This window comes from Brachyhypopomus gauderio, chromosome 4 (genome assembly GCF_052324685.1).
Source record: "Brachyhypopomus gauderio isolate BG-103 chromosome 4, BGAUD_0.2, whole genome shotgun sequence".
In the NCBI taxonomy this organism is placed as follows: Eukaryota; Metazoa; Chordata; class Actinopteri; order Gymnotiformes; family Hypopomidae; genus Brachyhypopomus; species Brachyhypopomus gauderio.
This window is the reverse complement of record NC_135214.1, coordinates 9,194,436-9,219,711: the sequence shown is the minus strand read 5'-3', so window position 1 is coordinate 9,219,711 and position 25,276 is coordinate 9,194,436. Positions and strand designations below refer to the sequence as shown.

The following is a 25,276-nucleotide window of genomic DNA, read 5'->3' as shown; positions in this document are numbered from 1 at the left end:
ATTAAACTTAAGGAATCAATATAACCAACGTAATGTCTACTGAGACCACAAGTCTTATTCCAGAGTTAATGTGCTGCAGTAACCCCATAATCCACTTTTCAAAGAAACGTTTACTGTATTATGGGAATGTTGTATCCATGTCCAGTGCTGATAAAGCTTTTTAGATGAAGATGAAGAAACTGATGAAGAAAACACAAGATGAAGAAACTGATGATTTGAACACCAGCATATCTTTAATTAGCTAAATCAGCTAAAAACCAGAACACTATCAAATATCAATACTATAGTTTTGCAAAGGTACCATAATAATAATAATACATTTTATTTGTATAGCACTTTTCACACATACATGCAACTCAAAGTGCTTTCATAGATCATATGGACATCTGTAAGTGAATTACATGTCTCCATGTTGTAGTTTTCTGTCGTTCAATGCAAATTCTTTCAGCCTGAACCCACAGCACCAAGTAAATCCATATAGCAAGACTAATGCACTTATGCTCTGCTGTGAAATATGAATGTTTGGTTCATTAAGTACTGCTGTTCAGGAAAGAACACCTGCTAGGTTTCATAAACTATCAAAGAAAATGCAAGGATTTAATACACCTGTGACACCCAGAGTGAGCATGGTATTTTAAATGCATCAACAATTGGTAACAAAAGTTTTCAGACAAATGTTAGGAATTATGAGATAAAGATGCTTGGCAGATATATGGCAACATTCAGCCTATTCATACGTAGACTACCTTTCAGCCACATTTCTTTGTAGAGTTTTACTTTCTATTCTCTAGCCAAGTGCAAGATCAGCATGGAGCCAAAATAACGACCTATGTAGCACGTCTGACACTCTAAACTACAAAGTACACACAGTGTTGGATTTTGGTTGAGTCGAGGTTGTGAACAAGTTAATGAACCATATGCCGAGAACAGGTGCATGAAATCCAGCCAGTCCTCATTACATACCGCAGTACCTAAGTGAAAAGTAGATAGAAGCCAAAGCGACTGGGTTTGGGTTCAGATGAACGTGATTATATAGTTCTCACTTTGCAGTGTGCTTGTGATTATAGTCCTGCTCCTCTACACTCTCGCCATCTGTTTGATGCTTGGTCATGGAGTGATAGGACCTATTCAACAATGAAATATATTTTTTACCATATTAAAAGTACATATTATGAATGTCTTTTAAATCACACCTGACAATAGAAAATATTTTGAATGACTTTATGTTGGCAAAATATGCTCATTAGGACAATGGCAGAAATGTAATTACGAGTCCAAACACAGAATAGGGTGTCATTTTTAAATTTTATTTCTTTTTTTTATTTATTTCCTAATTTCCTTTATTTATAAATGTAATTTTGCCCATTTTTTTGTTCCTGATGCAGAAATGAAGAGTATTACCTTACACAATGTACATATTGCTTTATTCCTTTATTAAACTTCAGGCATACTTAAAAATAGCCATTTCATAGAGCAACTTAGGTGCTTGAATACATGGGTGTAACCTTGCTTTGAAAACTGCTGGAGACAAGAATGGGTGTTTTATTGAACTGTTGTACTGACATCTGTCAAATGTATGGCCCCATCAAAAAATTAGGTCATCAGGTAAGCAAGCAGCAATAGGACTGATAGGAAAAGAATCACAAAAGGTTTTATGGTCATGGTGTTAAACCGAATGGCATTGAGCATTAAAAAAATGCTGTACAGTGGTATAATGCGTTCAAAGACTGCTCTACAACTAGGGAGAATTTTGTAGTTAGACCTTTATTGTGAAATTGTGAAATGCATAACTATACCGGAAGAGTATCTAGCTGGTTTGTTTACGTGTTGCTGGTCAGTGGCGGCGAGTTTGAAATCCGAAGATGATCAGCGAGTCATCTGACCTCGATATAGACCTAAAAGTCGAAATATTGAAGAAGAAGTATTTAGAGAGAAGAAATAGGGTATTTACTAGTGAAATTATTGAAACAATTTAGTAGCCGATCTGGATTAGTTAGAGACAGTGTTGGCTTAGCTATCTAAATTAGCTATGTGATATAGTTAACGTTATCTAACATATGTTGTGAACTATGTTAGCTCGCTAACTCGTTGATTTACATCGTTTCCACCGTTTATTGCATTTCCAAACTTAAAAATGTTAGGTTAGCTAGGTGATCGTAAATGTAACTTAGTTAAACACAACCTAGCTAGCTAACTTACTTAGTTAGTTACCTTAGCATATGGCTATGATAAATACTAGTATTTGCTCTTTGAAACAATATTGATTTTATTTTGATTAGCTAGCTATGACTGCTTTAATCCAGAACTACTTTGATCACAGGTTTCTGATATCGTACTACAAACCGGAGATGATGTCGAAAAGACTGAAACACATGGTAGGTATTCTAAACTGACACTTCAGATGACGTTACCATATGAACTAAATTAATCTACACTGAACTAAATTAATCTACACTACAAGTATTTTAAGGTTTTGAACTATATTCTAAGACACAAACACCAGAAAGAAGGAAGACAAGAAGTCGCCCAGGTATCGAGAAATGAAGCGCTACAGCAAGGCTCTCAAAGAACTTTTTCAGGCTGTCTCAAATCACCCTAAGAGGTTAATAAAATGCCTGCAAAACAAATTCATAGTTTACTAATAATTTCGAATGAATTATATGTTACAATTATGTAATATATATATATATATTTTTTCCAAACCAAATTCATTGTGTTCATAGCATTTCAGGCAGTGAAGAAGAGCTCAGGGATCAAACAGACTCCTTTGAAGAAACTTGTGTCCAATGTTCGGAGACAGGTAAAATTTCTGACTTCATTTACAATGCCTCGCGACATGACAAATATTTTTTTCTGTTAATTACTGATCATTCAACAGTTACACAAGCATCAATCTTGCCTAGATATTACACTGCCTTCAAATCTTGTGTGCACATCCAACTCCTGTGAGACTGAACCTGAGTGGCTTAGCAGAAGACAGGGGCTGAGGGATCAAATGGAGTGCTTGACTGGGAGCCCAGCAGCGGTGGGACAGGTGTACCAGGAGATGCTGGAGATTTATGAGAAGCTTCAGGTGGGCAAACTTTTTAATTATTTGAATCTCCTTTCAATCTTAAGTGGGAACTATAGGATATTTAAATGAATAATTCATTGAACTTAATAAATGGGTATTCACAAGAATGTAACATCTGTATTAAGATTTTAAAATCTTAATTCCCTGTACCTGATTGGACCACAACAGCAAAAAGGCAAACTGAACAGGTGTGAGTGTTATCCCCAAACATCCCATAAGAATGTCTGTTTTTGAGAAGCATTTGGTATAGGGAATTATGATATTACACATTTATGACAAATGCTTATTAAACATTAGTAAAATACATTTAGTAAAATATATTCAGCAAACATTAAGCTCCAGTAATAGGCAGTGATGAGTCAGTGTATAAAAGCTTATTGAGATACTCTTTGTAACGTGTGGGGTGAGGCAGCAGATGGATACTGATCAGAGGGTGTCTTTCTTTGAACACAACATTTATTGTGCACAATGAACACAGCAGTGAAATGAAGTCAAAACAAAAACTAACAAAGAACGCAGACTACAATAATAATAATAACAAGACACAAGTGCAGCACGTAATGATAAGACAGGAGTTTTTCTCGGGTAATGTGAAAAAAAACCAGATAAACACACAAACTAAGACACATGCAGGAGCATTGTGATATACACAAATGTATCGGAGGGAGGAGTAAGGAGCTGTACCATGACACACCCCCGGAACGGAAGCCCTACATTTAGAAAGGGTGGTAGTCCTGATGTTGCAGGTGCAGGTGGAGGTCCCTTGGGCACCGGGATTTCTCTTAAGGAGCTCCCCCTGGCTTTGGGGTTAGCCAGGGGGGGCTTATCTGCCACTGGAGCAGTGTCTATAGATGCCTCATGGCTGGGGAGCAAACACTGCGCGCAAGCGCTGCCAAATAGTGTGCCTTTGCCACAGAGTGTGGGGCCTTGGTGGCTGTTCTGTATGGGCCCCAATCATGCCGGGGCTTCTACTTTTCACCCTCCTGGTGGATCCTTGAATCCTTGACAGAATGCCTTTCTGTTGGGAGAACTGGTGTTTAGAGGAGTGCACCTTGGCAGGGCATGCACGGGCCTTGCGGGTGCGGGCTTTGGTCTCGGGGAGAGGCGTAGCAGCCCCATCCTCCTCCATTTCCATCTCTGAGACAGCCTCCTCCTTCTCTGAGGCACTGGAGAACTCCATCTCCACTTCCTCCTCTGGGAAGAAGGGCTTGGAAGAGAGCTCATGGGAGCCCCCTCTGGGGCTACGGTTGGGGTTAGGATTAGGGTTCTCTTGAGACTGAGGGAGAAACCTTCCCCGGAGTGGTGATCTGCCCTACCATCAGGGTGCATCCTCCATGGAGTCGTTGTGCGGGTTCTCCAACAAACAGTTGGAGGCATTCTCTGGGAAAGGCTCCTCCTCAGAAGTGAGTGAGGAGAGGGAGAGGTTGTACCAATTCCAGTCTGCCCCATCGTACTGGCCAGAGTCTGCCTCCTCAAATGTGAACCCACCTAGCAAATGTGAATCCCTCTATTCCTTTTTTTTTTTTTTCCACCACCACCACCACCCCCTCTATGAATCCCTCTATTCCCTGTGCTCCTGGGGAGAACTGGGTGGTCACGGAGGAGAACTCCTCGCTATTTTATGATTGCTATTTTAGTGTGACGGTGCCAACACAACACACATAGATGCATAGGCTACATTTTAGTGAGCACTAAATTATTAGTTTGGGTTGTAACTGACCTGTCTGATCGTTGTTGTCAGGGAGAGAGAGGAAATAAGCTGTTCTTCAAGTAAGATAAAAACATGACCAATTTGTACCCTTATGGATTAGAGGTATCTGTGCCAGGATACCAGAATTTTGCCAATATTATGTGCAGAATCCAAATTCCTGAAAGCAAAAAAATGCTTTTGCATTAAATCCCACAAAAATTGACTGAAAATAAAATGTTTATTGGATTGAACACAAGCCTTATTTTTCTGAAATTACATTAGGGAATTTAGTTAAAGTTCCTACCTAGACAATGTCAGTCTCATTATTATCCTTGTAATTTTCCATTTAACCTGGGCTTCTTAGGAGTCATATATAATAATGGTGGTCTCACTGGATGAAGTTGTGAATAAGAAAAATAAGGAAGAATAAATATATATATATATATATATATATATATATATATATATATATATATATATATATATATATATATATAAAAAATATTTTACCCTTAAATATTTTTAAAATGTTACCCTTAAATTGAGTTTCTTTAAAAATAACTGGTATTACTGCACAGTATAATATTTAAAATATTTGTATATATTTACTGTTCTAAACCTTACAACAGTGAGTGTGAAAATTTACTTATTTTGTGTGTGTGGATTCTCTGCGTTATTGATTGCATATGCACGTTGTTTTGTGTCCAGGCAGAGAGGCTAAGTCAGCAGGCCCAGGCAGCAGCACTGCGCCAGTGGGAGCAGCAGCTCCAGCAGAGAGAGGCACGCCTCCTTCAGCACCACAGCACCATCTGCAGACTGCGTGGAGTTGAGGGAGAAGTGATCGGCCGTGTCCACACACTGCAGCAGGTCTAATTCTACTCTCATCACACACAGTGCCAAAACATTGCCTAGGGTGGGTAATCTACTAGAGATTTTCTATTTAATAAGATTTAATAAGTTGCTGGAGGAAGCACTTGGTAAATTATATTAAAATTGCTTATTGTATATGAATAATAAGCAAATTATTGTTTCTTTGCAGTTTTAATTTAATGGTATTTCACCATCAGTCACCACCATATGTCACCCCAATTGTTGTTTACAGTCTCCCACTAACTGATCAAAGTCTCTTTCTCTTGAAATGTAACCATGAGACACCCATGTTACCCATGTTACCCATGATTCGTTTACAAAAGCTTAGGCATACCATCAAATCACCTGTAAAATGCAATTTTTGTTTTATGTGGTCTTATCACACTTAAAGTTCTTCATTTATTAGCAGCTTTAACTAAAATATTCACCAAATATTTTAAACAATTATGTTGCTTTTAAACTCCCTCACATGCACAGATTATGCCCTCACTTTGCATCGGTGTTAGCGAGCACAAACATAACATGGGGTGTAGGCGTCAATACAGTGTTCCAAGCAGCAATATTAAAGCAGAATGACAAAGAACAAGAACAAGCAAGTCCAATCAATACAAATGAAGTCCCCAAATACGCAGGCACTCTATTCTGGTAGCGGAATGGGCCACAGGGGGCAAAGGACTGAGTCACAGGGCACAGGAGGTGCCGCAGGAGGGGTGTGAAGTGGCTAGGGGACTACACTTGCGTGAGTCCCCTATGGCTGGGGGAGTAAGACACAACAGGCAGGACTGTAGGAGGAAGGCTATACCATTGGGCAGTTGGGCCATGACGGCAGCACTGTGGGCACTGGAAACAAATAGTTTGAAGTATTTGCAATTGAAGGGCTCGGTGGACGGGCCAAGTCAGAAACCTTGACGGCATCGACTAAAGGCTGACATGCCAGTGCAGCAGGGATCTCATAAGGGCAACATGAGGCAAGTTTATTACAACTGTGGGGGCTGAGTAATCTACTAGTACTTTCCACCACCACATGTTGGGAGGCGATTTGTCCACTCAACATTGAGCATGGTAGGGGGATGGGTGGAGCTTGTGAATTGACATCAACCATCAGTCAGGTAGGGATGAGTTTTTATGTCAACACATTCAGATTCTGAGAGTTGACTTTGTTAAGTTGACCTAATTAAGTTGACACATTTTGTCAATTGTGATTTTCACCCCAGTTGAAATTTGTCCTCCCATCTATGCAGTTAGAACACATACACACTAGTGATTAGTAGGGGGGGTTGTGGTACACATGTGCCCAGAGCAGTGTGTAGCCCTAGCAGTTGGGGGTAAGTGCTTTGCTCAAGAGCATTTCAGTCATGGCCTCAGGCCTGGGAATTGAACCCCCTCCTGTCACAAGAGGGGTTCCCTAACCACCAGACCATGACTGCCCCATGTCCATGGCTTCTTGTATTTGGTGTGCAAGTGTGTTGAAGTTCCACCGCAGAATGCTACTGCTACTTCGAGGACACAATTATATGTAAATAACAGTCCTGTGTACTGGACACCACTCCATATTCATGTCTTTGATATCCTGTCTATTAAAACCACAATCAAAAAGAAAGAAGAGATGCTCTGCTGACGGAGCCTGACATGCAACAAAATGCACAAAGCTCTTACTGTATTCATATAGAGGCTAAACCACCTTAAGCAGTAATGCATGAAAACCATAATCCTGTATCACCTCCCACAATTCAGGCTAAGGTACTCCTGTAGACTGGTATTGCATACTCCCATGAGCCCTCACCACTAAAGTAAAAGTAACCATAGTCATTATGTGAATCCCAATATACCTCACAGGAATGAACGTAGATCAAGAAACCCTACATGTTAAAACATTATTGTGTTTAGCTTAAATGTTTGCTTTTTCAACAGCAATACCAGCAAGAAATAGAGACCCTGAGGAGTGCTCTGAAAGAGAAGACAAATGAATATAAAAGAATCAAGTCCAGCTTTGCTTCCATCAAGGAACTAAATGATACCATGAAAAAACAGGTATGAATTTTTCATGATGAAAGCCAGTAAAAACATTTAGTTCATCCCCATTATCCTTGTTACTGTTATATTGTCTGATCATGAATTCATTATTGTTACGAGCTGGTCTAGGACAGACCGCAACATAATATAAAACTAACGGCGTTGGGGGTATTTCTGGCTTCCCGAGTACATTCTTGTGTGCTTAGATATACTTAAACCCAATAACCAGCGTTAAGTCATTGTCTTTGCGCTTTTTTAATGGGTTACATCCGTGCATAATACAACGGAAAATAGACAGATACTACAAGACAATTAACTCAAGAAAAAGCAGCTTAGTAATGAAATATGTGTATATAAAAAAACAGAAGAGACAATAAAAACAAACAACCAAACAAAGCAAACCTCTAACAAATGAACATTCAATACAAAGACTCCACCACAATTTTCCACTAACATAAAAATAATCAACCAGTACAACCTATATCTTGGATCTCACCCACAGTAGAGCACACAAGAGATAACAATCAGGGATAACAATCAGGTCCACTTCGGAAAGCCAGAACCACCAACAAGTCCGAAACAAATCCCCGCCTCTCTCTTCTTCTTGGTCCATCTTGGATCCTCTTTATAGATGGTCCCCCCCTAGGGGTAGCCAATCCAAGAACACTCCTTGTTAACCTGCAACAAAACAACTCCAAGGCATGCAATTAGACAGAGTCGTAACAATTATTTTACACATTTCATATTACCACACATTCATTTCCTTTATTGTAATTTTGAGTATTTTATGTTTTATTTAGATAAAAACGAAGTCTCAAAGTAAGAGATACGTTCAGTTTGTTTGGTTTAACACAGGCTTGTGGGTCTTTTTGTTCAGACACACTTCAGTCCACAAATCTTCTATAGATACAGATAGAGGAATAGAGGAATCCTTGGTGGAAGACCCAGTTGGCAACCAACTTTGCAAATTCTGTCTGGTATCTTGAGTTGGTGTTTCTGTTCTGATAATCCTCCTTCTGGAATAATCTGTTTCCTGAAGTACACAACTGTCTTTTCCAGCACATCACACCTACTATAGTAGGTGTGTATATACTATACTATAGTATATACTATAGTCCACTGCTATATATGACTCTTAATGGTGGCTGCAGGAGTTAATTTTTGTCTGTTTCCTTAATTATACAATGTCTGTGTTAGGTGAATGGGAAAAGACACGGGCTGTAGAGGTTGGCCCTTTATAATACCGCGACAGGTGAACTCCTGTTGAACTTCTAATTAAGATGGCTTTGAAAACATTAGAGTCATTAGATAAATTTTTGAACTCTTCCAGACTGTTTATAGAGACAGTCAATTAGGAGTATGTAAACCTTGAAATCGGATATACTGAATAAAAGCTGAAATAAATTAGATTTTGACTGATTTATTTTATCTATAAAATTATTTTTATCTATATCTTTTTGGGACCAATGTTTTTTTGTCTAAAACAGTACAAAACCACAAAAAACAACAAAAATACAGCAAAAGCTTGGAGCACAACCTCAAAATGGTTTAAAACCCATTGAACAACAACACCAACTAGCAGCATGTGACCGAAGCACAAACTGTATTTTGTTTACAAAAATCACATGAGTTGGGTTGGATTCTTAAGTTTTGTTCTAGCTCTGAGACAAAATTTTCTTGAAATGTTTGCGTCGAACTCCGAAGATGTTGAATACTGAGGCGGTTAAGTTCCTGGGTTCTACTGTATATTAAAGTTCAGTCTTTTTTCTGTGAGTTTAGAAAAGTTTGATTTAATACCATAATGCCTTGGCTTTCATCTTTTGTATGCAGCTGAATGATGTCACTGAGCAGAACCAGAGGCTGGAGATCCAGTCTCGAAAGGTGCAGGCTCGTCTGGACAACCTACAGGTAAAAGATTCTAATGTGCTGTCCAATTGCACTGTTACTACTTTTGAGGGTTTCCTCTGTAACTGACATGTAAACTCTCAACTCTGTCCACAAGACAGTAAGAACATGCAGGGCAGAGATTGGTTTGGCATAGATGGCCATGTCTAATCCTGCACAATGTCTCTTGTTTTTTCCTGGCAGAGAAAATATGAGTATAGTGTTGTACACAAAAGACGGGAAAACATCGCTCCCAAGTCATGTGACCCTAACCCTCATAAACAGGACAGACCTCTTCCTTCCAACAAAGCTAGCAAGGTAAATTAAACTGTCAAATTAAATTAGTTAACTTCAAGACTAAACCACTGTTTTAGAAGCAAGTATGCTCCAACAGTAACTGATTGCTGTGACCAAGGGGATCCATAGGATGGTATAATAACAGTGTAAAACCTACACAAAGTTAGTGAGGTGGTAAATCACTAACTTTGCCAGTGCCAACGCTATTAATTGTCACGGTACTGGGGGTCTCCCCCTGCCGTCGCCCCCATCCACAGCGGCAGGTGTCCTGTTGATGTTGCGTTGTGTTCGTCCCTCGGGTGGGCGGGGCCTATTAGCAAGCCCCCACCTGACGGTCGTTTGTCCGTCTATATATGTCTTGTCTTAGTTCCAGTTGACTGCTGGATATTATATCCTTAATTTGGGTCGTGTCACGGGTTTTTGGTTTGTGCACGTTATTCATTAAATCCTCATTTTTCCCTGAGACTTGGAGTGATCGATTCCTTTTTATTTCGCACTCTCTACCAGTCACATTAATATTTCCAGAAAATTTATATGCAAACTTAGGATTGAAAAGAATAGCTGGCTTCTTTACTGCTGTTTCAAAAAGGAGTGAGATATATAATCACTTCTACTGTTTTATATTCCAGTCTTGGAAATCTCCGCCTTCGATTTTCATTTTTCACTATCATGCAAATTATATTTGACACCATTATATCCCATTGGAAGATTTTTATTCTGCCCAGTAGTGCCAAGGATATTTTTCTGTATCTTTATTCCTATTACCAGAATGGTTCAAAATAATCTGCCCTACCCTTGGCCTGAGGCCTTCTTCACCGAGGTCTACTGAAGCTTTCTCTCTAGAGGTGTATATGACAATAACCGCAATCAGCATCTCTTTTCCCTTTATTTCCTTTAATTAAATAATTGAATCAGGATTGTTTTCCTTTGCCAGTGTACCAAAGAGCCAAAGAGCTCATAGCCAAACAGCTAACACACGTTACCAATGCCGAGAGTTAACAATGCCAAAAGTAAACGCTGGTTTTCTCCTTCTATGGTAGGCCCTCTCGAGCATCTCCACAGTCAAGCTGCTGGCTGCTCTACTTGACTGGGTTGTGGATGGCCAACTTGCTAGGTCTGAAGAAGGGAAAGATGAGGTCGAGTTGGAGCAGAACAAAGACCCAAATCCTTCCCTGCAGGAACGATGCTGCAAGGTCTGTCTGAATTTACCACTTTGCTTGTAGAGCCACACACACACACACACACACACACACACACACACACACACACACACACACACACACACACACACACATATCCATGCCTCAAATGAAATAAAACTTTTGTTTTATTGTTTTAAGAGTTAGCACAAGCATGGTGTTTTTGCATGTATGTTCACCTTTTCTTGAACTAACCACATGTTCAAGAAAAGGTGGTCAGTTTCTGGTCAGTTTTCAACAGTCAGTTTCTGTCTGTGTCCTGTCCCTGTAAACTGCTCTACTGGGTCACCCTGTGTCCTGGCTCTGTGTACTGTTCTGGGTCACTGTCTGTGTCCTGGCTCTGTGTACTGTTCTGCTGGGTCACCCTGTGTCCTCTCCCCATGTACTGTTCTGCTGGGTCACCCTGTGTCCTCTCCCTGTGTACTGTTCTGCTGGGTCACCCTGTGTCCTCTCCCTGTGTACTGTTCTGCTGGGTCACCCTGTGTCCTCTCCCTGTGTACTGTTCTGCTGGGTCACCCTGTGTCCTCTCCCTGTGTACTGTTCTGCTGGGTCACCATATGTCCTCTCCCTGTGTACTGTTCTGCTGGGTCACTCTCTGTGTCCTCTCCCTGTGTACTGTTCTGCTGGGTCACTCTCTGTGTCCTCTCCCTGTGTACTGTTCTGCTGGGTCACCCTGTGTCCTCTCCCTGTGTACTGTTCTGCTGGGTCACCCTGTGTCCTCTCCCTGTGTACTGTTCTGCTGGGTCACCCTGTGTCCTCTCCCTGTGTACTGTTCTGCTGGGTCACCCTGTGTCCTCTCCCTGTGTACTGTGCTGCTGGGTCACCATGTGTCCTCTCCCTGTGTACTGTTCTGCTGGGTCACTATGTGTCCTCTCCCTGTGTACTGTTCTGCTGGGTCACCCTGTGTCCTCTCCCTGTGTACTGTTCTGCTGGGTCACTCTCTGTGTCCTCTCCCTGTGTACTGTTCTGCTGGGTCACCCTGTGTCCTCTCCCTGTGTACTGTTCTGCTGGGTCACCCTGTGTCCTCTCCCTGTGTACTGTTCTGCTGGGTCACCCTGTGTCCTCTCCCTGTGTACTGTTCTGCTGGGTCACTCTCTGTGTCCTCTCCCTGTGTACTGTTCTGCTGGGTCACCCTGTGTCCTCTCCCTGTGTACTGTTCTGCTGGGTCACCCTGTGTCCTCTCCCTGTGTACTGTTCTGCTGGGTCACTCTCTGTGTCCTCTCCCTGTGTACTGTTCTGCTGGGTCACCCTGTGTCCTCTCCCTGTGTATTGTTCTGCTGGGTCACCCTGTGTCCTCTCCCTGTGTACTGTTCTGCTGGGTCACCCTGTGTCCTCTCCCTGTGTACTGTTCTGCTGGGTCACCCTGTGTCCTCTCCCTGTGTACTGTTCTGCTGGGTCACCCTGTGTCCTCTCCCTGTGTACTGTTCTGCTGGGTCACTCTCTGTGTCCTCTCCCTGTGTACTGTTCTGCTGGGTCACCCTGTGTCCTCTCCCTGTGTACTGTTCTGCTGGGTCACCCTGTGTCCTCTCCCTGTGTACTGTTCTGCTGGGTCACCCTGTGTCCTCTCCCTGTGTACTGTTCTGCTGGGTCACCCTGTGTCCTCTCCCTGTGTACTGTTCTGCTGGGTCACCCTGTGTCCTCTCCCTGTGTACTGTTCTGCTGGGTCACCCTGTGTCCTCTCCCTGTGTACTGTTCTTCTGGGTCACCATGTGTCCTCTCCCTGTGTACTGTTCTGCTGGGTCACTCTCTGTGTCCTCTCCCTGTGTACTGTTCTGCTGGGTCACTCTCTGTGTCCTCTCCCTGTGTACTGTTCTGCTGGGTCACCCTGTGTCCTCTCCCTGTGTACTGTTCTGCTGGGTCACCCTGTGTCCTCTCCCTGTGTACTGTTCTGCTGGGTCACCCTGTGTCCTCTCCCTGTGTACTGTTCTGCTGGGTCACCCTGTGTCCTCTCCCTGTGTACTGTTCTGCTGGGTCACTCTCTGTGTCCTCTCCCTGTGTACTGTTCTGCTGGGTCACCCTGTGTCCTCTCCCTGTGTACTGTTCTGCTGGGTCACCCTGTGTCCTCTCCCTGTGTACTGTTCTGCTGGGTCACCCTGTGTCCTCTCCCTGTGTACTGTTCTGCTGGGTCACTCTCTGTGTCCTCTCCCTGTGTACTGTTCTGCTGGGTCACCCTGTGTCCTCTCCCTGTGTACTGTTCTGCTGGGTCACCCTGTGTCCTCTCCCTGTGTACTGTTCTGCTGGGTCACTCTCTGTGTCCTCTCCCTGTGTACTGTTCTGCTGGGTCACCCTGTGTCCTCTCCCTGTGTATTGTTCTGCTGGGTCACCCTGTGTCCTCTCCCTGTGTACTGTTCTGCTGGGTCACCCTGTGTCCTCTCCCTGTGTACTGTTCTGCTGGGTCACCCTGTGTCCTCTCCCTGTGTACTGTTCTGCTGGGTCACTCTCTGTGTCCTCTCCCTGTGTACTGTTCTGCTGGGTCACCCTGTGTCCTCTCCCTGTGTACTGTTCTGCTGGGTCACCCTGTGTCCTCTCCCTGTGTACTGTTCTGCTGGGTCACTCTCTGTGTCCTCTCCCTGTGTACTGTTCTGCTGGGTCACTATGTGTCCTCTCCCTGTGTACTGTTCTGCTGGGTCACTCTCTGTGTCCTCTCCCTGTGTACTGTTCTGCTGGGTCACCCTGTGTCCTCTCCCTGTGTACTGTTCTGCTGGGTCACCCTGTGTCCTCTCCCTGTGTACTGTTCTGCTGGGTCACTATGTGTCCTCTCCCTGTGTACTGTTCTGCTGGGTCACTCTCTGTGTCCTCTCCCTGTGTACTGTTCTGCTGGGTCACTATGTGTCCTCTCCCTGTGTACTGTTCTGCTGGGTCACTATGTGTCCTCTCCCTGTGTACTGTTCTGCTGGGTCACTCTCTGTGTCCTCTCCCTGTGTACTGTTCTGCTGGGTCACCCTGTGTCCTCTCCCTGTGTACTGTTCTGCTGGGTCACTATGTGTCCTCTCCCTGTGTACTGTTCTGCTGGGTCACTCTCTGTGTCCTCTCCCTGTGTACTGTTCTGCTGGGTCACTCTCTGTGTCCTCTCCCTGTGTACTGTTCTGCTGGGTCACCCTGTGTCCTCTCCCTGTGTACTGTTCTGCTGGGTCACCCTGTGTCCTCTCCCTGTGTACTGTTCTGCTGGGTCACCCTGTGTCCTGGCAGGTCCTCCCTCTGCTGGTGGAGCAGCTCCAGCAGGTTGCCAAGACTGAGTCCTCTCTGCAGTTCCCACTGCTGCGCTTCACCTACTACTCCCTCACACAGCTGGAGCACAGCACACAGGTATTCACCACACACTCTCTGGAAAATACAAACCACAAACAAATAAACATTGTTGGACATTTCCTTAATATGAATAAAACATTATATGAATTGTAATTTTCTTAACAATGCATCAAATACATCATCTTATGATCAATGTGCTGTGTACATAAAGAGGTAAAATACCTGTGGTAAAATTCAGTGGTATTTACCATGGAACACAGCACCATCACACAATATACCATACAGGTATTTACACAGGCACAAACATTTGCTCTTCTTGATTTAGCTGGAGCTACTTCTTATATGTTTATGTATCTCTGCATGTTTGTCTCGCTGTGCAGCACCCTCCATTGACCTCCACGTTGCGGAGATTGGGGGAGGAGGTGTCCCGTGGGCCAGGGGAAGGGCACAGGAGCAGGCCCCACCCACTGTTCAAGAGCTCCTGCCTTCACACACGCTTCCTGTCCACCCTCATCATCCTGAAAACCGTCAGCCAGGGTGAGGCTCTGGTGCTTCTGGTCTACTGCTCTCCGGCATCAGAGGAAAGGTTTAATCAAACGGATGTAAACAGGATGAGTAGCGGCTCTACCACACGTCAGATGGTTAGACCTCATTACCCCTTCAGACCTATTCAGGTGCAACTTTAGCGTGATTCCATGCTGCCCACAGCAGATGGCAATGTTGTGGTTTTAGAGAGGAAGGAGCACAGTGTCCTGAAGTGTATATGTGGGGATGATCATGTGAGCAGAGTCACTCGGGTCCATGGTGTTTCAGTGGACCGGGCCTTGGAGGAGGCCTCCAGAGCGCTAGCTGGATTCAATGTATGCAGTGTTTTATGTTGAGGGGAGGAATACATGCTTGCCGCTCCTGCCCCAGCTACTCTCCCACCCCTGCCCCAGCCACTCTCCCACCCCTGCCTCAGCCACTCTCCCACCCCTGCCCCAGCCACTCTCCCACCCCTGCCCCTAGCAACTCTCCCACCCCTACCCCAGCCACTCTCCCACCCCTGCCCCAGCAACCTTCCCACCCCTGCCCCAGCCACTCTCCCACCCCTGCCCCAGAAACTCTCCCACCCCTGCCCCAGCCACTCTCCCACCCCTGCCCCAGCCACTCTCCCACCCCTGCCCCAGCAACCTTCCCACCCCTGCCCCAGCAACCTTCCCACCCCTGCCCCAGCCACTCTCCCACCCCTGCCCCAACCACTCTCCCACCCCTGCCCCAGCCACTCTCCCACCCCTGCCCCAGCCACTCTCCCACCCCTGCCCCAGCCACTCTCCCACCCCTGCCCCAGCCACTCTCCCACCCCTGCCCCTAGCAACTCTCCCACCCCTGCCCCAGCTACTCTCCCACCCCTGCCCCTAGCAACTCTCCCACCCCTGCCCCAGCTACTCTCCCACCCCTGCCCCTAGCAACTCTCCCACCCCTGCCCCAGCCACTCTCCCACCCCTGCCCCAGCAACCTTCCCACCCCTGCCCCAGCAACCTTCCCACCCCTGCCCCAGCCACTCTCCCACCCCTGCCCCAACCACTCTCCCACCCCTGCCCCAGCCACTCTCCCACCCCTGCCCCAGCCACTCTCCCACCCCTGCCCCAGCCACTCTCCCACCCCTGCCCCAGCCACTCTCCCACCCCTGCCCCTAGCAACTCTCCCACCCCTGCCCCAGCTACTCTCCCACCCCTGCCCCAGCCACTCTCCCACCCCTGCCCCTAGCAACTCTCCCACCCCTGCCCCAGCTACTCTCCCACCCCTGCCCCAGCTACTCTCCCACCTGGGTTCCAAACATGAAAGTGTCCTGAGGATGATGGAGGGAAGCGTGTTGTTTAGACAAAAGAGGATCTGTTCCAGACAGCTTTGAAAACACTATTAAAGAATCACAGTTGATCAGGAATTATGTCTATTTCTGAAGAAGTGTTTTGTCCTGTTCTAGGTTGAAAGAAGGTTGGAAGGATTTTCTTCTACTGGTTTATGTATGTCTTGGTGTCTGGCTTATGTGGGACGGCACTACAATGCTAACAGTGCTCTCTCAGTGTATGGAAATTTAGGGCTCCATCTGGGATGCATCAGTCTTAAAGGTTCTCTAAAGCTCTATTTTTTCAGCTAACACCCAGTGCTTTTTGCTGCAGTTTTTTATAATGGCCATTACTCTTTGGCCTGTTCTATTGTGGCTGGTTTATGTGTGTCCAGCAGAGAACAGCAGTGCTAAACTCTCATGCTCAGTGAGCCCTAATCAAATGGGTCATGCGGCCCTGTACTAGAACACTGGTGTTTTTACCAGCCACTAAAATGTTTGTTTGCTGTTCAAGTGGTGAACTTTGTCTCAGGTATGCTTTTGTACCAAACAAGTGAGTTTGCAAAGTTTAGTAATGAACCACCGTAAAATCTTGTAGAAACTAGTGATCAGAATGTCAGAGAGGCAGACCAGGATGCACAAGAATGCATTTGTAAATATATTAATTTACTGTTATCAGGAAATCTACTTGTCTGTTGTTTGAAAATGTGTAAAAATGTGTTGATTAACACTCCAGAAATGTAGATCATCAGAACCAGCTAGCCCCTTGAGTCATTTTCTCTTTGCCTCATTTTCTGACCTTCAGTGGGCATCTTGGCTCAAGCTATTGCTGTACTGCATGACGACGTGGGAACGGAAGAGGGGAAAGCACTCTTCTTGGAGTACCAGGCCCTGACAGCCATTTTGGCTCTGTTAAGGGCAGGAAAACCCGGTCTCCTGGCTCAGGCCCTGGACATCCTGCTACAGATGAGTGCAGAGTCACGTGAGTCTACAGAGAAAGATAGTAAAACAGAACAGAGATAGACCGCACAGGCTAATGAACAAGAAGCACATGTATATGCATATGTATAGAGGTAGTAAAGCTCAGCAGGGTTTCCAGAGAAACAGGGCATGTGTGTACACTACTGCTGTACTTTCATCCCATCCAAGGGAGATGACGAATGTGCACCTAGCTGTCATTGACAAATGACAAAGTGATTCATAAACCAGGCCACCTTTTTACATTGCTCCATAGTCAAGTTATGATGTTCAGTTACCCATAGTAGGTGCTTTGGTGGTGGACAGAGGTCAGCATGGGCACTCTGACCTGTCTGTGTCTATGTAGCCCCATACTAAGCAAGTGATTACTGAGTGTTTTGAGACCTTTCTATCATAGGCGGTTCTTCATAGAGTAGTTCCCCTTTCTGTCTACACATGTATCTGTGAGCCTTGGGCTGGTTCGCTAATTGACATTCTAAGGGTGGTATCTGTTAACCACTGGATACTGGGATCACCTCACAAGATCCTGTTTTGAAGATGCTATGATCCAGTCTTCCAGCCATCACAATCTGGCCCTTGTCAAAGTCACCTAGATCTTTAGACTTAGCCATTTTTCCTTCTTCCAACAAATCAACTTTAAAGAACGGCCTTTTCATTCTTTCGATAAATATTGCCCATGCCTTGACAAGTGCCACTTTAATGATATGTTATTTCTCCTGGCTGCCAGTGGTTTTAATGTGGTGGCTGATTGATATCTATGTACACATCAGAGATGGGCATAAGTGAGTGACTCAAGTCGAAGTCGCATTTAAGTTGCCTAGAAAAAGTTTTCAGACTTGACATAAAACTCGTCCCTAATGATTCTCGACTCGACTCTGACTAGTCCAAAATATCTTGTGAACAAGAAGAGTCAGTCTGTTATTCAGGTGCTGTGTGTGAAAGTTATTGAAAAATAATAATTTCTTTTCCATTATTCCTTACTTTTGTTTTGGTGATTTGGGACGAAGTCACTTTTTTTGTGACATATCACAGCAGGAAATCGGAGAGAAGTGTCAAATGTAAACAAACGAGGGTGCCATGGCTTCGGCTGGAGTACCGTACATAGTAGCCTTTGGATATAGGGAGTTTAAAATCCTTAGATATAACAGAAGGATTTGAGATCTGACTTGGATTCTAGCCAAAAGGCTCATGACTTGACTCGGACTCCAGCATAAAACCTTGTAACATGACTTTTGAACATCACTGGTACACATATTCATATGCATGTATGTACATAACTATACATGTGTATAAATATATGCATATAAAGTTATGCAACCATGGCAGTCAGCTCAAAAAGTCACAAATGTGCAGTGTATAGTTTCACGATATCGCAGTTGTTCCTGTTTTGTGTCTGCCTAAGTAAGATTTTAGATACAAAATAATAAAATACACCATCACAGATGACAGTGCATTGCATTAAGATTCTGATCTTAAGACATAATTCACTTTGATTCCTCTTTTGTTTGAAGAATGTAATCAAGGCTTTCTTCTGTGTAGACTGCAAGACTACATATTTGATGAGCATAAAGGCGTGTGTGGAAGGAGTGATGGCAGTAATTAAGGCCATGTGTTTTTGGTCTAGTTAGGCAGTGAAGACCATTAGCACGGCCCTACACCTGGCTCCTTTCCACTCCATTAACCAGCAGCAGCACCGCTAACGTGCCTAAGGAGGCGCATGCTGGAGACTAATAACCTTCTCCGAAATACATGAGGTGGCCCTAATGTGGGGATCAGTGTGAGGATCAGTTTTAGATGAGAATGGTTTGCGGTTTCTCTTACTGGCAGTTAGACACGTGTAACTGGGACTGTTGCTGATTAAGGGCTTCTTTCAGATCCTGAAAACTACTGAAATTCTGAAAACTACTGAAATTGCACTGTTATAGGCAGGCACATAGACCACAACATCACATCTGTTTTTCCCTTCTGATCAAAGGTTAAGTGCTCATATAGAGACTAAGGAAAGATGCTTTCAGTGTTGTTTCCTAAAATTTCCTCCACCACACAAAACTGACAAAGGCCTCGTTAACTCGATCAGTTAACTGTAGTACTGCAGTACTGAGGGTAAGAGAGTACCTCTGCTATCCATACACTTTAAAAACGAACAGTTTAAATAATTCCATAATACAACCAATTAATTGCAGTACAGTATATTTTGAACCAGCACCGTATTGATGGTACCGTATAGTCCTGGTACTGAAATGTAAGTACCAGTATAAGTACTGGACCAAAACGCTCTCTTGCCATCCTTAATTCTGGCTTCTTTTGGCTTTCCTGATTTAGAAATGTTACTGGAGCATATATTTTTCAAAACCCAGTGCAGCATAGGTTACAAACCAGAGGCAAATAGAGTAGATCAGTTAATTCAGTCATGGGCTAATTTATTTTCAGTGGGGACTACTGTGACTTCTAATTCATATGTCTGACTAATGGATTACACAACAAATGGATTTGCAACAAATGTCTTTTAGGGAAATGAGGATATTACATAGAGGACATTATATTTTCTGTTTGCAAGAGTACTTAGTCTCTTAAATTATTACACTAATCCTAGACTATTAGATTATACCTAACATATTTGCATTTTCACTGTAGTATGTATTATGTTGTATTGCAATTTGTTTTGTTTTGCAGTTTAAGTTTGTATTGCAGGTTGAGTTTGTATTGTAAAGTTTCCTCCTTCAAATCTCCCATCAGTGCCCTCTCTTGGCTTCCCTTCTGTACTGCAGGGGTTACAAGAAATGAATGCAGTTTTCAGAGCTGTTTCATTTTCACAGCGATTAAACTAGGAATCAATATGAAATGAATTTAAACACATGAATTTTCTGCAACCCCCACCACATGCATATCTGAGAGGTTTAGCTCTCTTCTGATGGGTGTTGTGGGCTGGGACAGAGGTGCTTGCCAGCTCATCAAGGAGAGCAGACTGGCTTTCTGTTTGGAGACTTTGCTTTGCTCTAAGCCTGGGAGACTCTTCCTCACAGAAGGTCAGCACCTGCATTCAGAGACTCAGAACCGAAGGCCTTCACCTCTCTTTACAGTATTTGCAGGAGGTAGTGCCGAGACTCTTGTGTGCATCACATACAAATGTTTCTCTCATGCACTCTGTTCCATAATCACTGCTAATCTTGAAATACCCCCAAGACTATTCATTTCACTCATTTGTGAACAGGGACCAAGAATGTCCACCTTTGCTCTTTTATTTTAGTGACACTGAACAGAACTGCAACTCTCTGTTCTCAGGGTGCTGGTTTATGAGGCGAGGTGGGGCCATACTGAGGTGCGGCAAGCAATTACTTCACTTTATAGAAGGAGTAATCAGGCCAGTATGTGAAGGTGTGGGGGCCGCAGGACATAGGTTACACCTGAAGATCCCCTACGGGTCCCTGCACTTGTACAGGGGAAGCCCTGTTTATAGCGAATAGTCTGGTTTGCAGCAGTCTTAATACACTCCATGTGTGTCCTCATGAAAAAGAGGTACCTTAAATCAGCTTAAATAACAACACACAAGGTTAGACAGTCAGAATCCAGAGAAAGATATCTTTTGAAGTTTCCTGCGTTTTGTCTAATGTAAGACAGCTTACCTGTGAAGATGAGGGAGATCATGTGTGTGTTTTAAAGAGTGTGTGTGGGGGGCAGATGTGTGTGTGTGTGTGTGTGTGTGTGTGTGTGTGTGTGTGTGTGTGTGTGTGTGTGTGTGTGTGTGTGTGTGTGCACTTATTTTTTAAAGAGAGTGAGTGTGTGGGGGTCAGACGTGCAAAGATGAAGGAGCCAGACTGACCCTTCACCCAGGAATTTGGCCATGGTGCTCCCTAATGTTCAATCGGGATAGGTGCAGGTTAAAGGTGGTCCAAGTGCCATGGGCTCTATGTGCTCAATCTAAAGGTCATTTAGTGAGTATGATGAAAGCAGACAGGTGTGTCGGTTACTATTCCATTGCTGCAATGGGCATTTGAGGCCATGCTACAGAATGAGTGACGTAAGGCTAAGATATACTTGCTGTTAACTACGCGTTCGCGTACGCATCATAGCTGCTTCGCGTATCCTGCGTCGGTTTGGCGCGTAGGTCTTGCACGTCCTCCAATAGTTAACGCGACACGTACGCGAACGTTGTCTACGCGAACGCATGGGCAAACAGCAAGTATGTTTCCAGCCTAAGACTGCTTTTAGGCTGCATCTCAGAGTCTTTATGCAAAAACATGCTCACACTTGTTTGTGTTATTGCTGCAACATATCTGAACTTATATTTAATCATTTGCCTTTTCCTAGTCTACTACTCTGATCTTAAGGACCAGTTACCTAATCTGGAACCAGGGCGTGTAGAGCCCTGTATGGGTAAAAACCTCAGCCAGGCGTTTGGTGACTTTTCCTTTTTATGAATGCTACTCAAAGTGTCCAGCATGTTGCTACATCCCCATGCTAGTGGCTGTTCTTTCCTTCTTCACAGAGTGAAGGGACTGCTACATGGAGGCCCAACAGTGTTGCAGTCATTTAGAAAACAGATGAAGTGCCACCATAATACAGCTACTCTGCAATTGAACCTGTAGTCCTTTGGGTTTCATTGTCTATATTAAGTTAATTCTGTACAAGTCCTGATTTTCTATATTAGTGTATGAAGTAGTGTTCTGGGAATTTCAGTGTGTGAGAGATACTGAGGGCTCCTGACTGATTGTGTGAGTGCTTGTACTGAATATGAATGTGTTTGAACATCGAGACTGAAAGTTGGTAAGTGAGCTCTGCTGCTGAACGTCAGTGTGCAGTTCTGAGGCGTTGCTTTGCTGCTCTATTTGCTAGGATACCTGCCAAGCTTCCTTCAGACATGCAGCACAGAGCAGTTTTTCCGTAGTTCCTCTGTACTGCTCCGCAGCACTCGTCTGGACCTGGCCCTCGCAGAGAAACTGATCATCCTGCTCCAGAAGCTCTCCATCATCAGGTTTGCTCCACATCCCACCTACACCACTGTCCAGTACCAAGAACCAAGTGGTCTGTCGGTTTCTTGCTGTCAGAAGAACAAACTACTTCCCTAAACTTTGTTTGCCACTATTGTAAACAGCTGGAAATTTATTTATTTAATAAAAGTTCTCCTTCAGACAAACAACTAGCACTAACACTGAGGACACAGAAGATCATACTAAGTGTGTCAGTATCATGTAGGAATTTTCATGAGATGATAGCAGTCTTTGGTTTGTCTTAGGTACATACATGTGTTACCACTTGAATGAAACGTATGGTGTTGGTTTAAAAAAATTAAGCAAATGCTGTGTGAACAAGATGTTCGGACTTATTTCAATTTAATACGAAGATCTCTTAACAGCTTAAAAAATCTGTTGCCTAAGTAATCCTAAGTAATGTGAGCTTGAATAATGAACATGAACTCAGTTAAATTTTTTAAGATTCTGATGAATGTTAAAATACTCCAATATCATTGTTGGTCTTGGAATTTTTTTGGACCCATCATAGCAACCCTACACTTCCTTGTGCTCTTGAGACGTCACCCTTTTCCGTTGCCAAACTTATCAGCTGACAGGAAATCCTCATTAGTTTAGCTTTGCCTTCTAAACCTCATCATTAACCCTCATTAGGGGAGATCACGGTGGAGTGCATAGATTTGGAAACGTCTGGAGAAAAGGATGGGGAAAACACACTTCTGTTGACTTTGTGAAGTCCATCTGGAGGCCTGCTCCCATTCTGGAACTGAGAGGGGGTCGGTTAGTTCAACTGGGGGGAGATCCTGCTGGAAGTCGTGTGCCAGTGGGATTGAGGGACTGGCAGGGGAGAGGTTCATTCCTCCGAGGTGACCTATGACAGCATGACTGAGGGCCTGTGTTTGGTGTCTCTTTTGTTTGCAGAAAGAACAAGCGTCTGTTTGAAGCGTTTTCGTTGCATCTGCTCCTGCAGGAGATGCACAGGACCACCGGTCCTGCTCAAGCCTTCCTCACAGTCAACCTCGGCTCCATCCTTCTCAACCTGGGCCTGCCCACGCGTCCCTGACTCAGACGAGACACACTTCAACCTGGGACAGGACTCGGTCTCTTAGTACCCTAGTCCCTCAGTCCCCCAAACCCAGCTCCACTTGATACAACCTGGACAACCTGGGATTTTAATGCACTAATCTTTTACATTTTACGTAATCATGGCTTCATGAGTTGACAAATTGTAGGAAACTGGCACTAACTTTAGAAACACACAATTTGATTAGAAGAATAGATAAAACCTCATGTGTTTGGTTAGGCTTGCTGAGAGTACTTGGGACCCCTACTTTCCCCTATTTTCAGAGTATATTTGGCAATGAGGTTCTCTTAACCTACATTATTTATTGTACTATTTAACATTAACAAGCCATAAATCTCAGTATTGACAATAAAATGTTGACAAAGTAACTTAGATCACTGGCAAAGGACACCATGTAACCATGTGTGATATAATAACATGTAATAACATGTTAATAACAGGTATTTATTACTTTGTTAGCATTGTTTACAATCTTTAATGCTAAAATTTGTGGCTTTGTTAATATTACTTAAAGCTGTAAGTATTGTTGGATAATGAAACTTGAGTGTAAAGTGTTCCCTTATTGGTAGACATGCACTAACTCACTTAAATTGAAGCAATTAATAGTGCCTTTCTACTTTTTTTATTAGTTGTGAAAGCTAAAGTGAGGTTTTGAGTTGTTTACAGTCGATCTCAAATTTATCACAGCAGTTTGACTTCTTCAGAGATTTCATATACAGACATCTGCTATCCTAACCCTGCTACCTGATCACACAGTCGTTTTGTTTAGTTTTATGCCGATTACAAATAACTGGTTTTTCAATCTTGAGCAAACCTGACATCTTGATTCCTTGAGCATATTCAGTGTTTTTAAGTACATCAGTTTGAAAAAAAGGCTCCTTTGTCTGTTTTTATACTGACATAAATTATTAGTTACTAAATAAAATGTATTCTGCAGCTTTGATAAATTTCTGCTATTTGAAACATTTTAAACATTTACATCACAAATTCACATTTACAATTGTTATTTATCCTTGGACCAAGTATAGGTAATTTTCATCATTGTATTGAAATTTTTGGCCAGGTTGAGTTTAGTCTCTATAAACCTGTCCGCACATCCAGTTTGGACTGCCTTACATATGCAAGTCAGTGCAGCATTTGACAAAAATTTTGTTTAAGCAGTCTTGAGGTTTTTTTTAATCTTAAGCATATTTTTGTTTACCTTCACTTCTGAACTGTTTTTAAAATAAACACTTTAAAATAATTAAATATGGCTATGAAAAGCTTGTGACTGTCACTCCAGCATTAAGGGAATGAGTCAAAACTCATTAGCCTTTCATTATGAGCGAGTGAGGTTTGTCAGCTTAGCAGCCTTGAGCAATACTTGTTCTATGAAAATGAATTGGACCATTCAAGTTCTGATCTGCCTTTTTATTCCTCTGTCTGCGGGTGTCAGGCATGTCTCGTTTGACCATGTGCTCACCTTTGGGAAGCCCAGCCTAAGGCTCTGAAGGACTGGTGGGCATGTTTAAACCCCTCCACCCCGTTAGCCATAATGATGCCTGTAAGGCAGGATGGTACTGTAACTGGGGAAGTGCACTGAATTTTGCTGGCTCTTCCATCATAAAATACACATGCCTATAATGAAGCCCTACAGGGCAGAAATGTGCAAGAGAAGCTCCAGAATGTTTTGAGACCCACCTCCCATAAGCTAAACAGAGTGTATAGCTAAATCTTGATGGTTTTCTATCCAAAGTTTAGGTGCATATACAGAGACAAACACACAAACGGAAGTGTGGGGCATTCCATCTCTGCTGCTTTACATAGTCTGTCTGAGTGACTTGTATCCAAGCAGTACTATTTGTTTTAATAAGCTTGTTTAAGGACTCTAAGCACCTCAGAATTTTCCACTAAGCTGTCAGCACTTGAGGAATATGCAAATACATCAGACAGCCAGTGTATGGCCACAGTGAGACATTATTGTCTGAGCTACAATCACGTATGTCTGGAGCGCCTCAGCCAATCTTCACAGCATTGTAAACTGCTGTTTCTACTTTTGGCCAGGCACGTTCATTAAAATGTTATTTACTATTTCAGCAGAACATTTTTTTTCTAGCAGGAAAGAAATTAGGCAACCTTGTTTCTGTTATGAACCCATCAAATGT

The 25,276-nt window shown here is 43.5% G+C and overlaps 1 protein-coding gene across 2 annotated transcripts; it reads left to right on the top strand.

Annotated features, from left to right (window-relative positions):
* Positions 1 to 1,806: 1,806 nt before the first annotated feature.
* On the top strand, positions 1,807 to 24,328 carry ccdc138 (coiled-coil domain containing 138). Of its 2 annotated transcripts, XM_077002028.1 has the most exons (15): positions 1,807 to 1,943; positions 2,321 to 2,375; positions 2,491 to 2,602; positions 2,724 to 2,800; positions 2,904 to 3,073; positions 5,472 to 5,630; positions 7,545 to 7,664; positions 9,477 to 9,554; positions 9,735 to 9,848; positions 10,868 to 11,020; positions 14,216 to 14,332; positions 14,656 to 14,812; positions 16,909 to 17,085; positions 21,915 to 22,053; positions 22,970 to 24,327. In XM_077002028.1, the coding sequence occupies exons 1-15, from the start codon at positions 1,863 to 1,865 to the stop codon at positions 23,109 to 23,111; spliced, it is 1,851 nt and encodes a 616-aa protein (XP_076858143.1). In that variant the 5' UTR covers positions 1,807 to 1,862; the 3' UTR covers positions 23,112 to 24,327. The 2 variants fall into 2 exon arrangements, with proteins under 2 accessions (XP_076858143.1, XP_076858144.1); XM_077002029.1 differs by lacking the exon at positions 16,909 to 17,085 and having other exon boundaries at positions 22,970 to 24,328.
* The last annotated feature ends 948 nt before the right edge of the window (positions 24,329 to 25,276 follow it).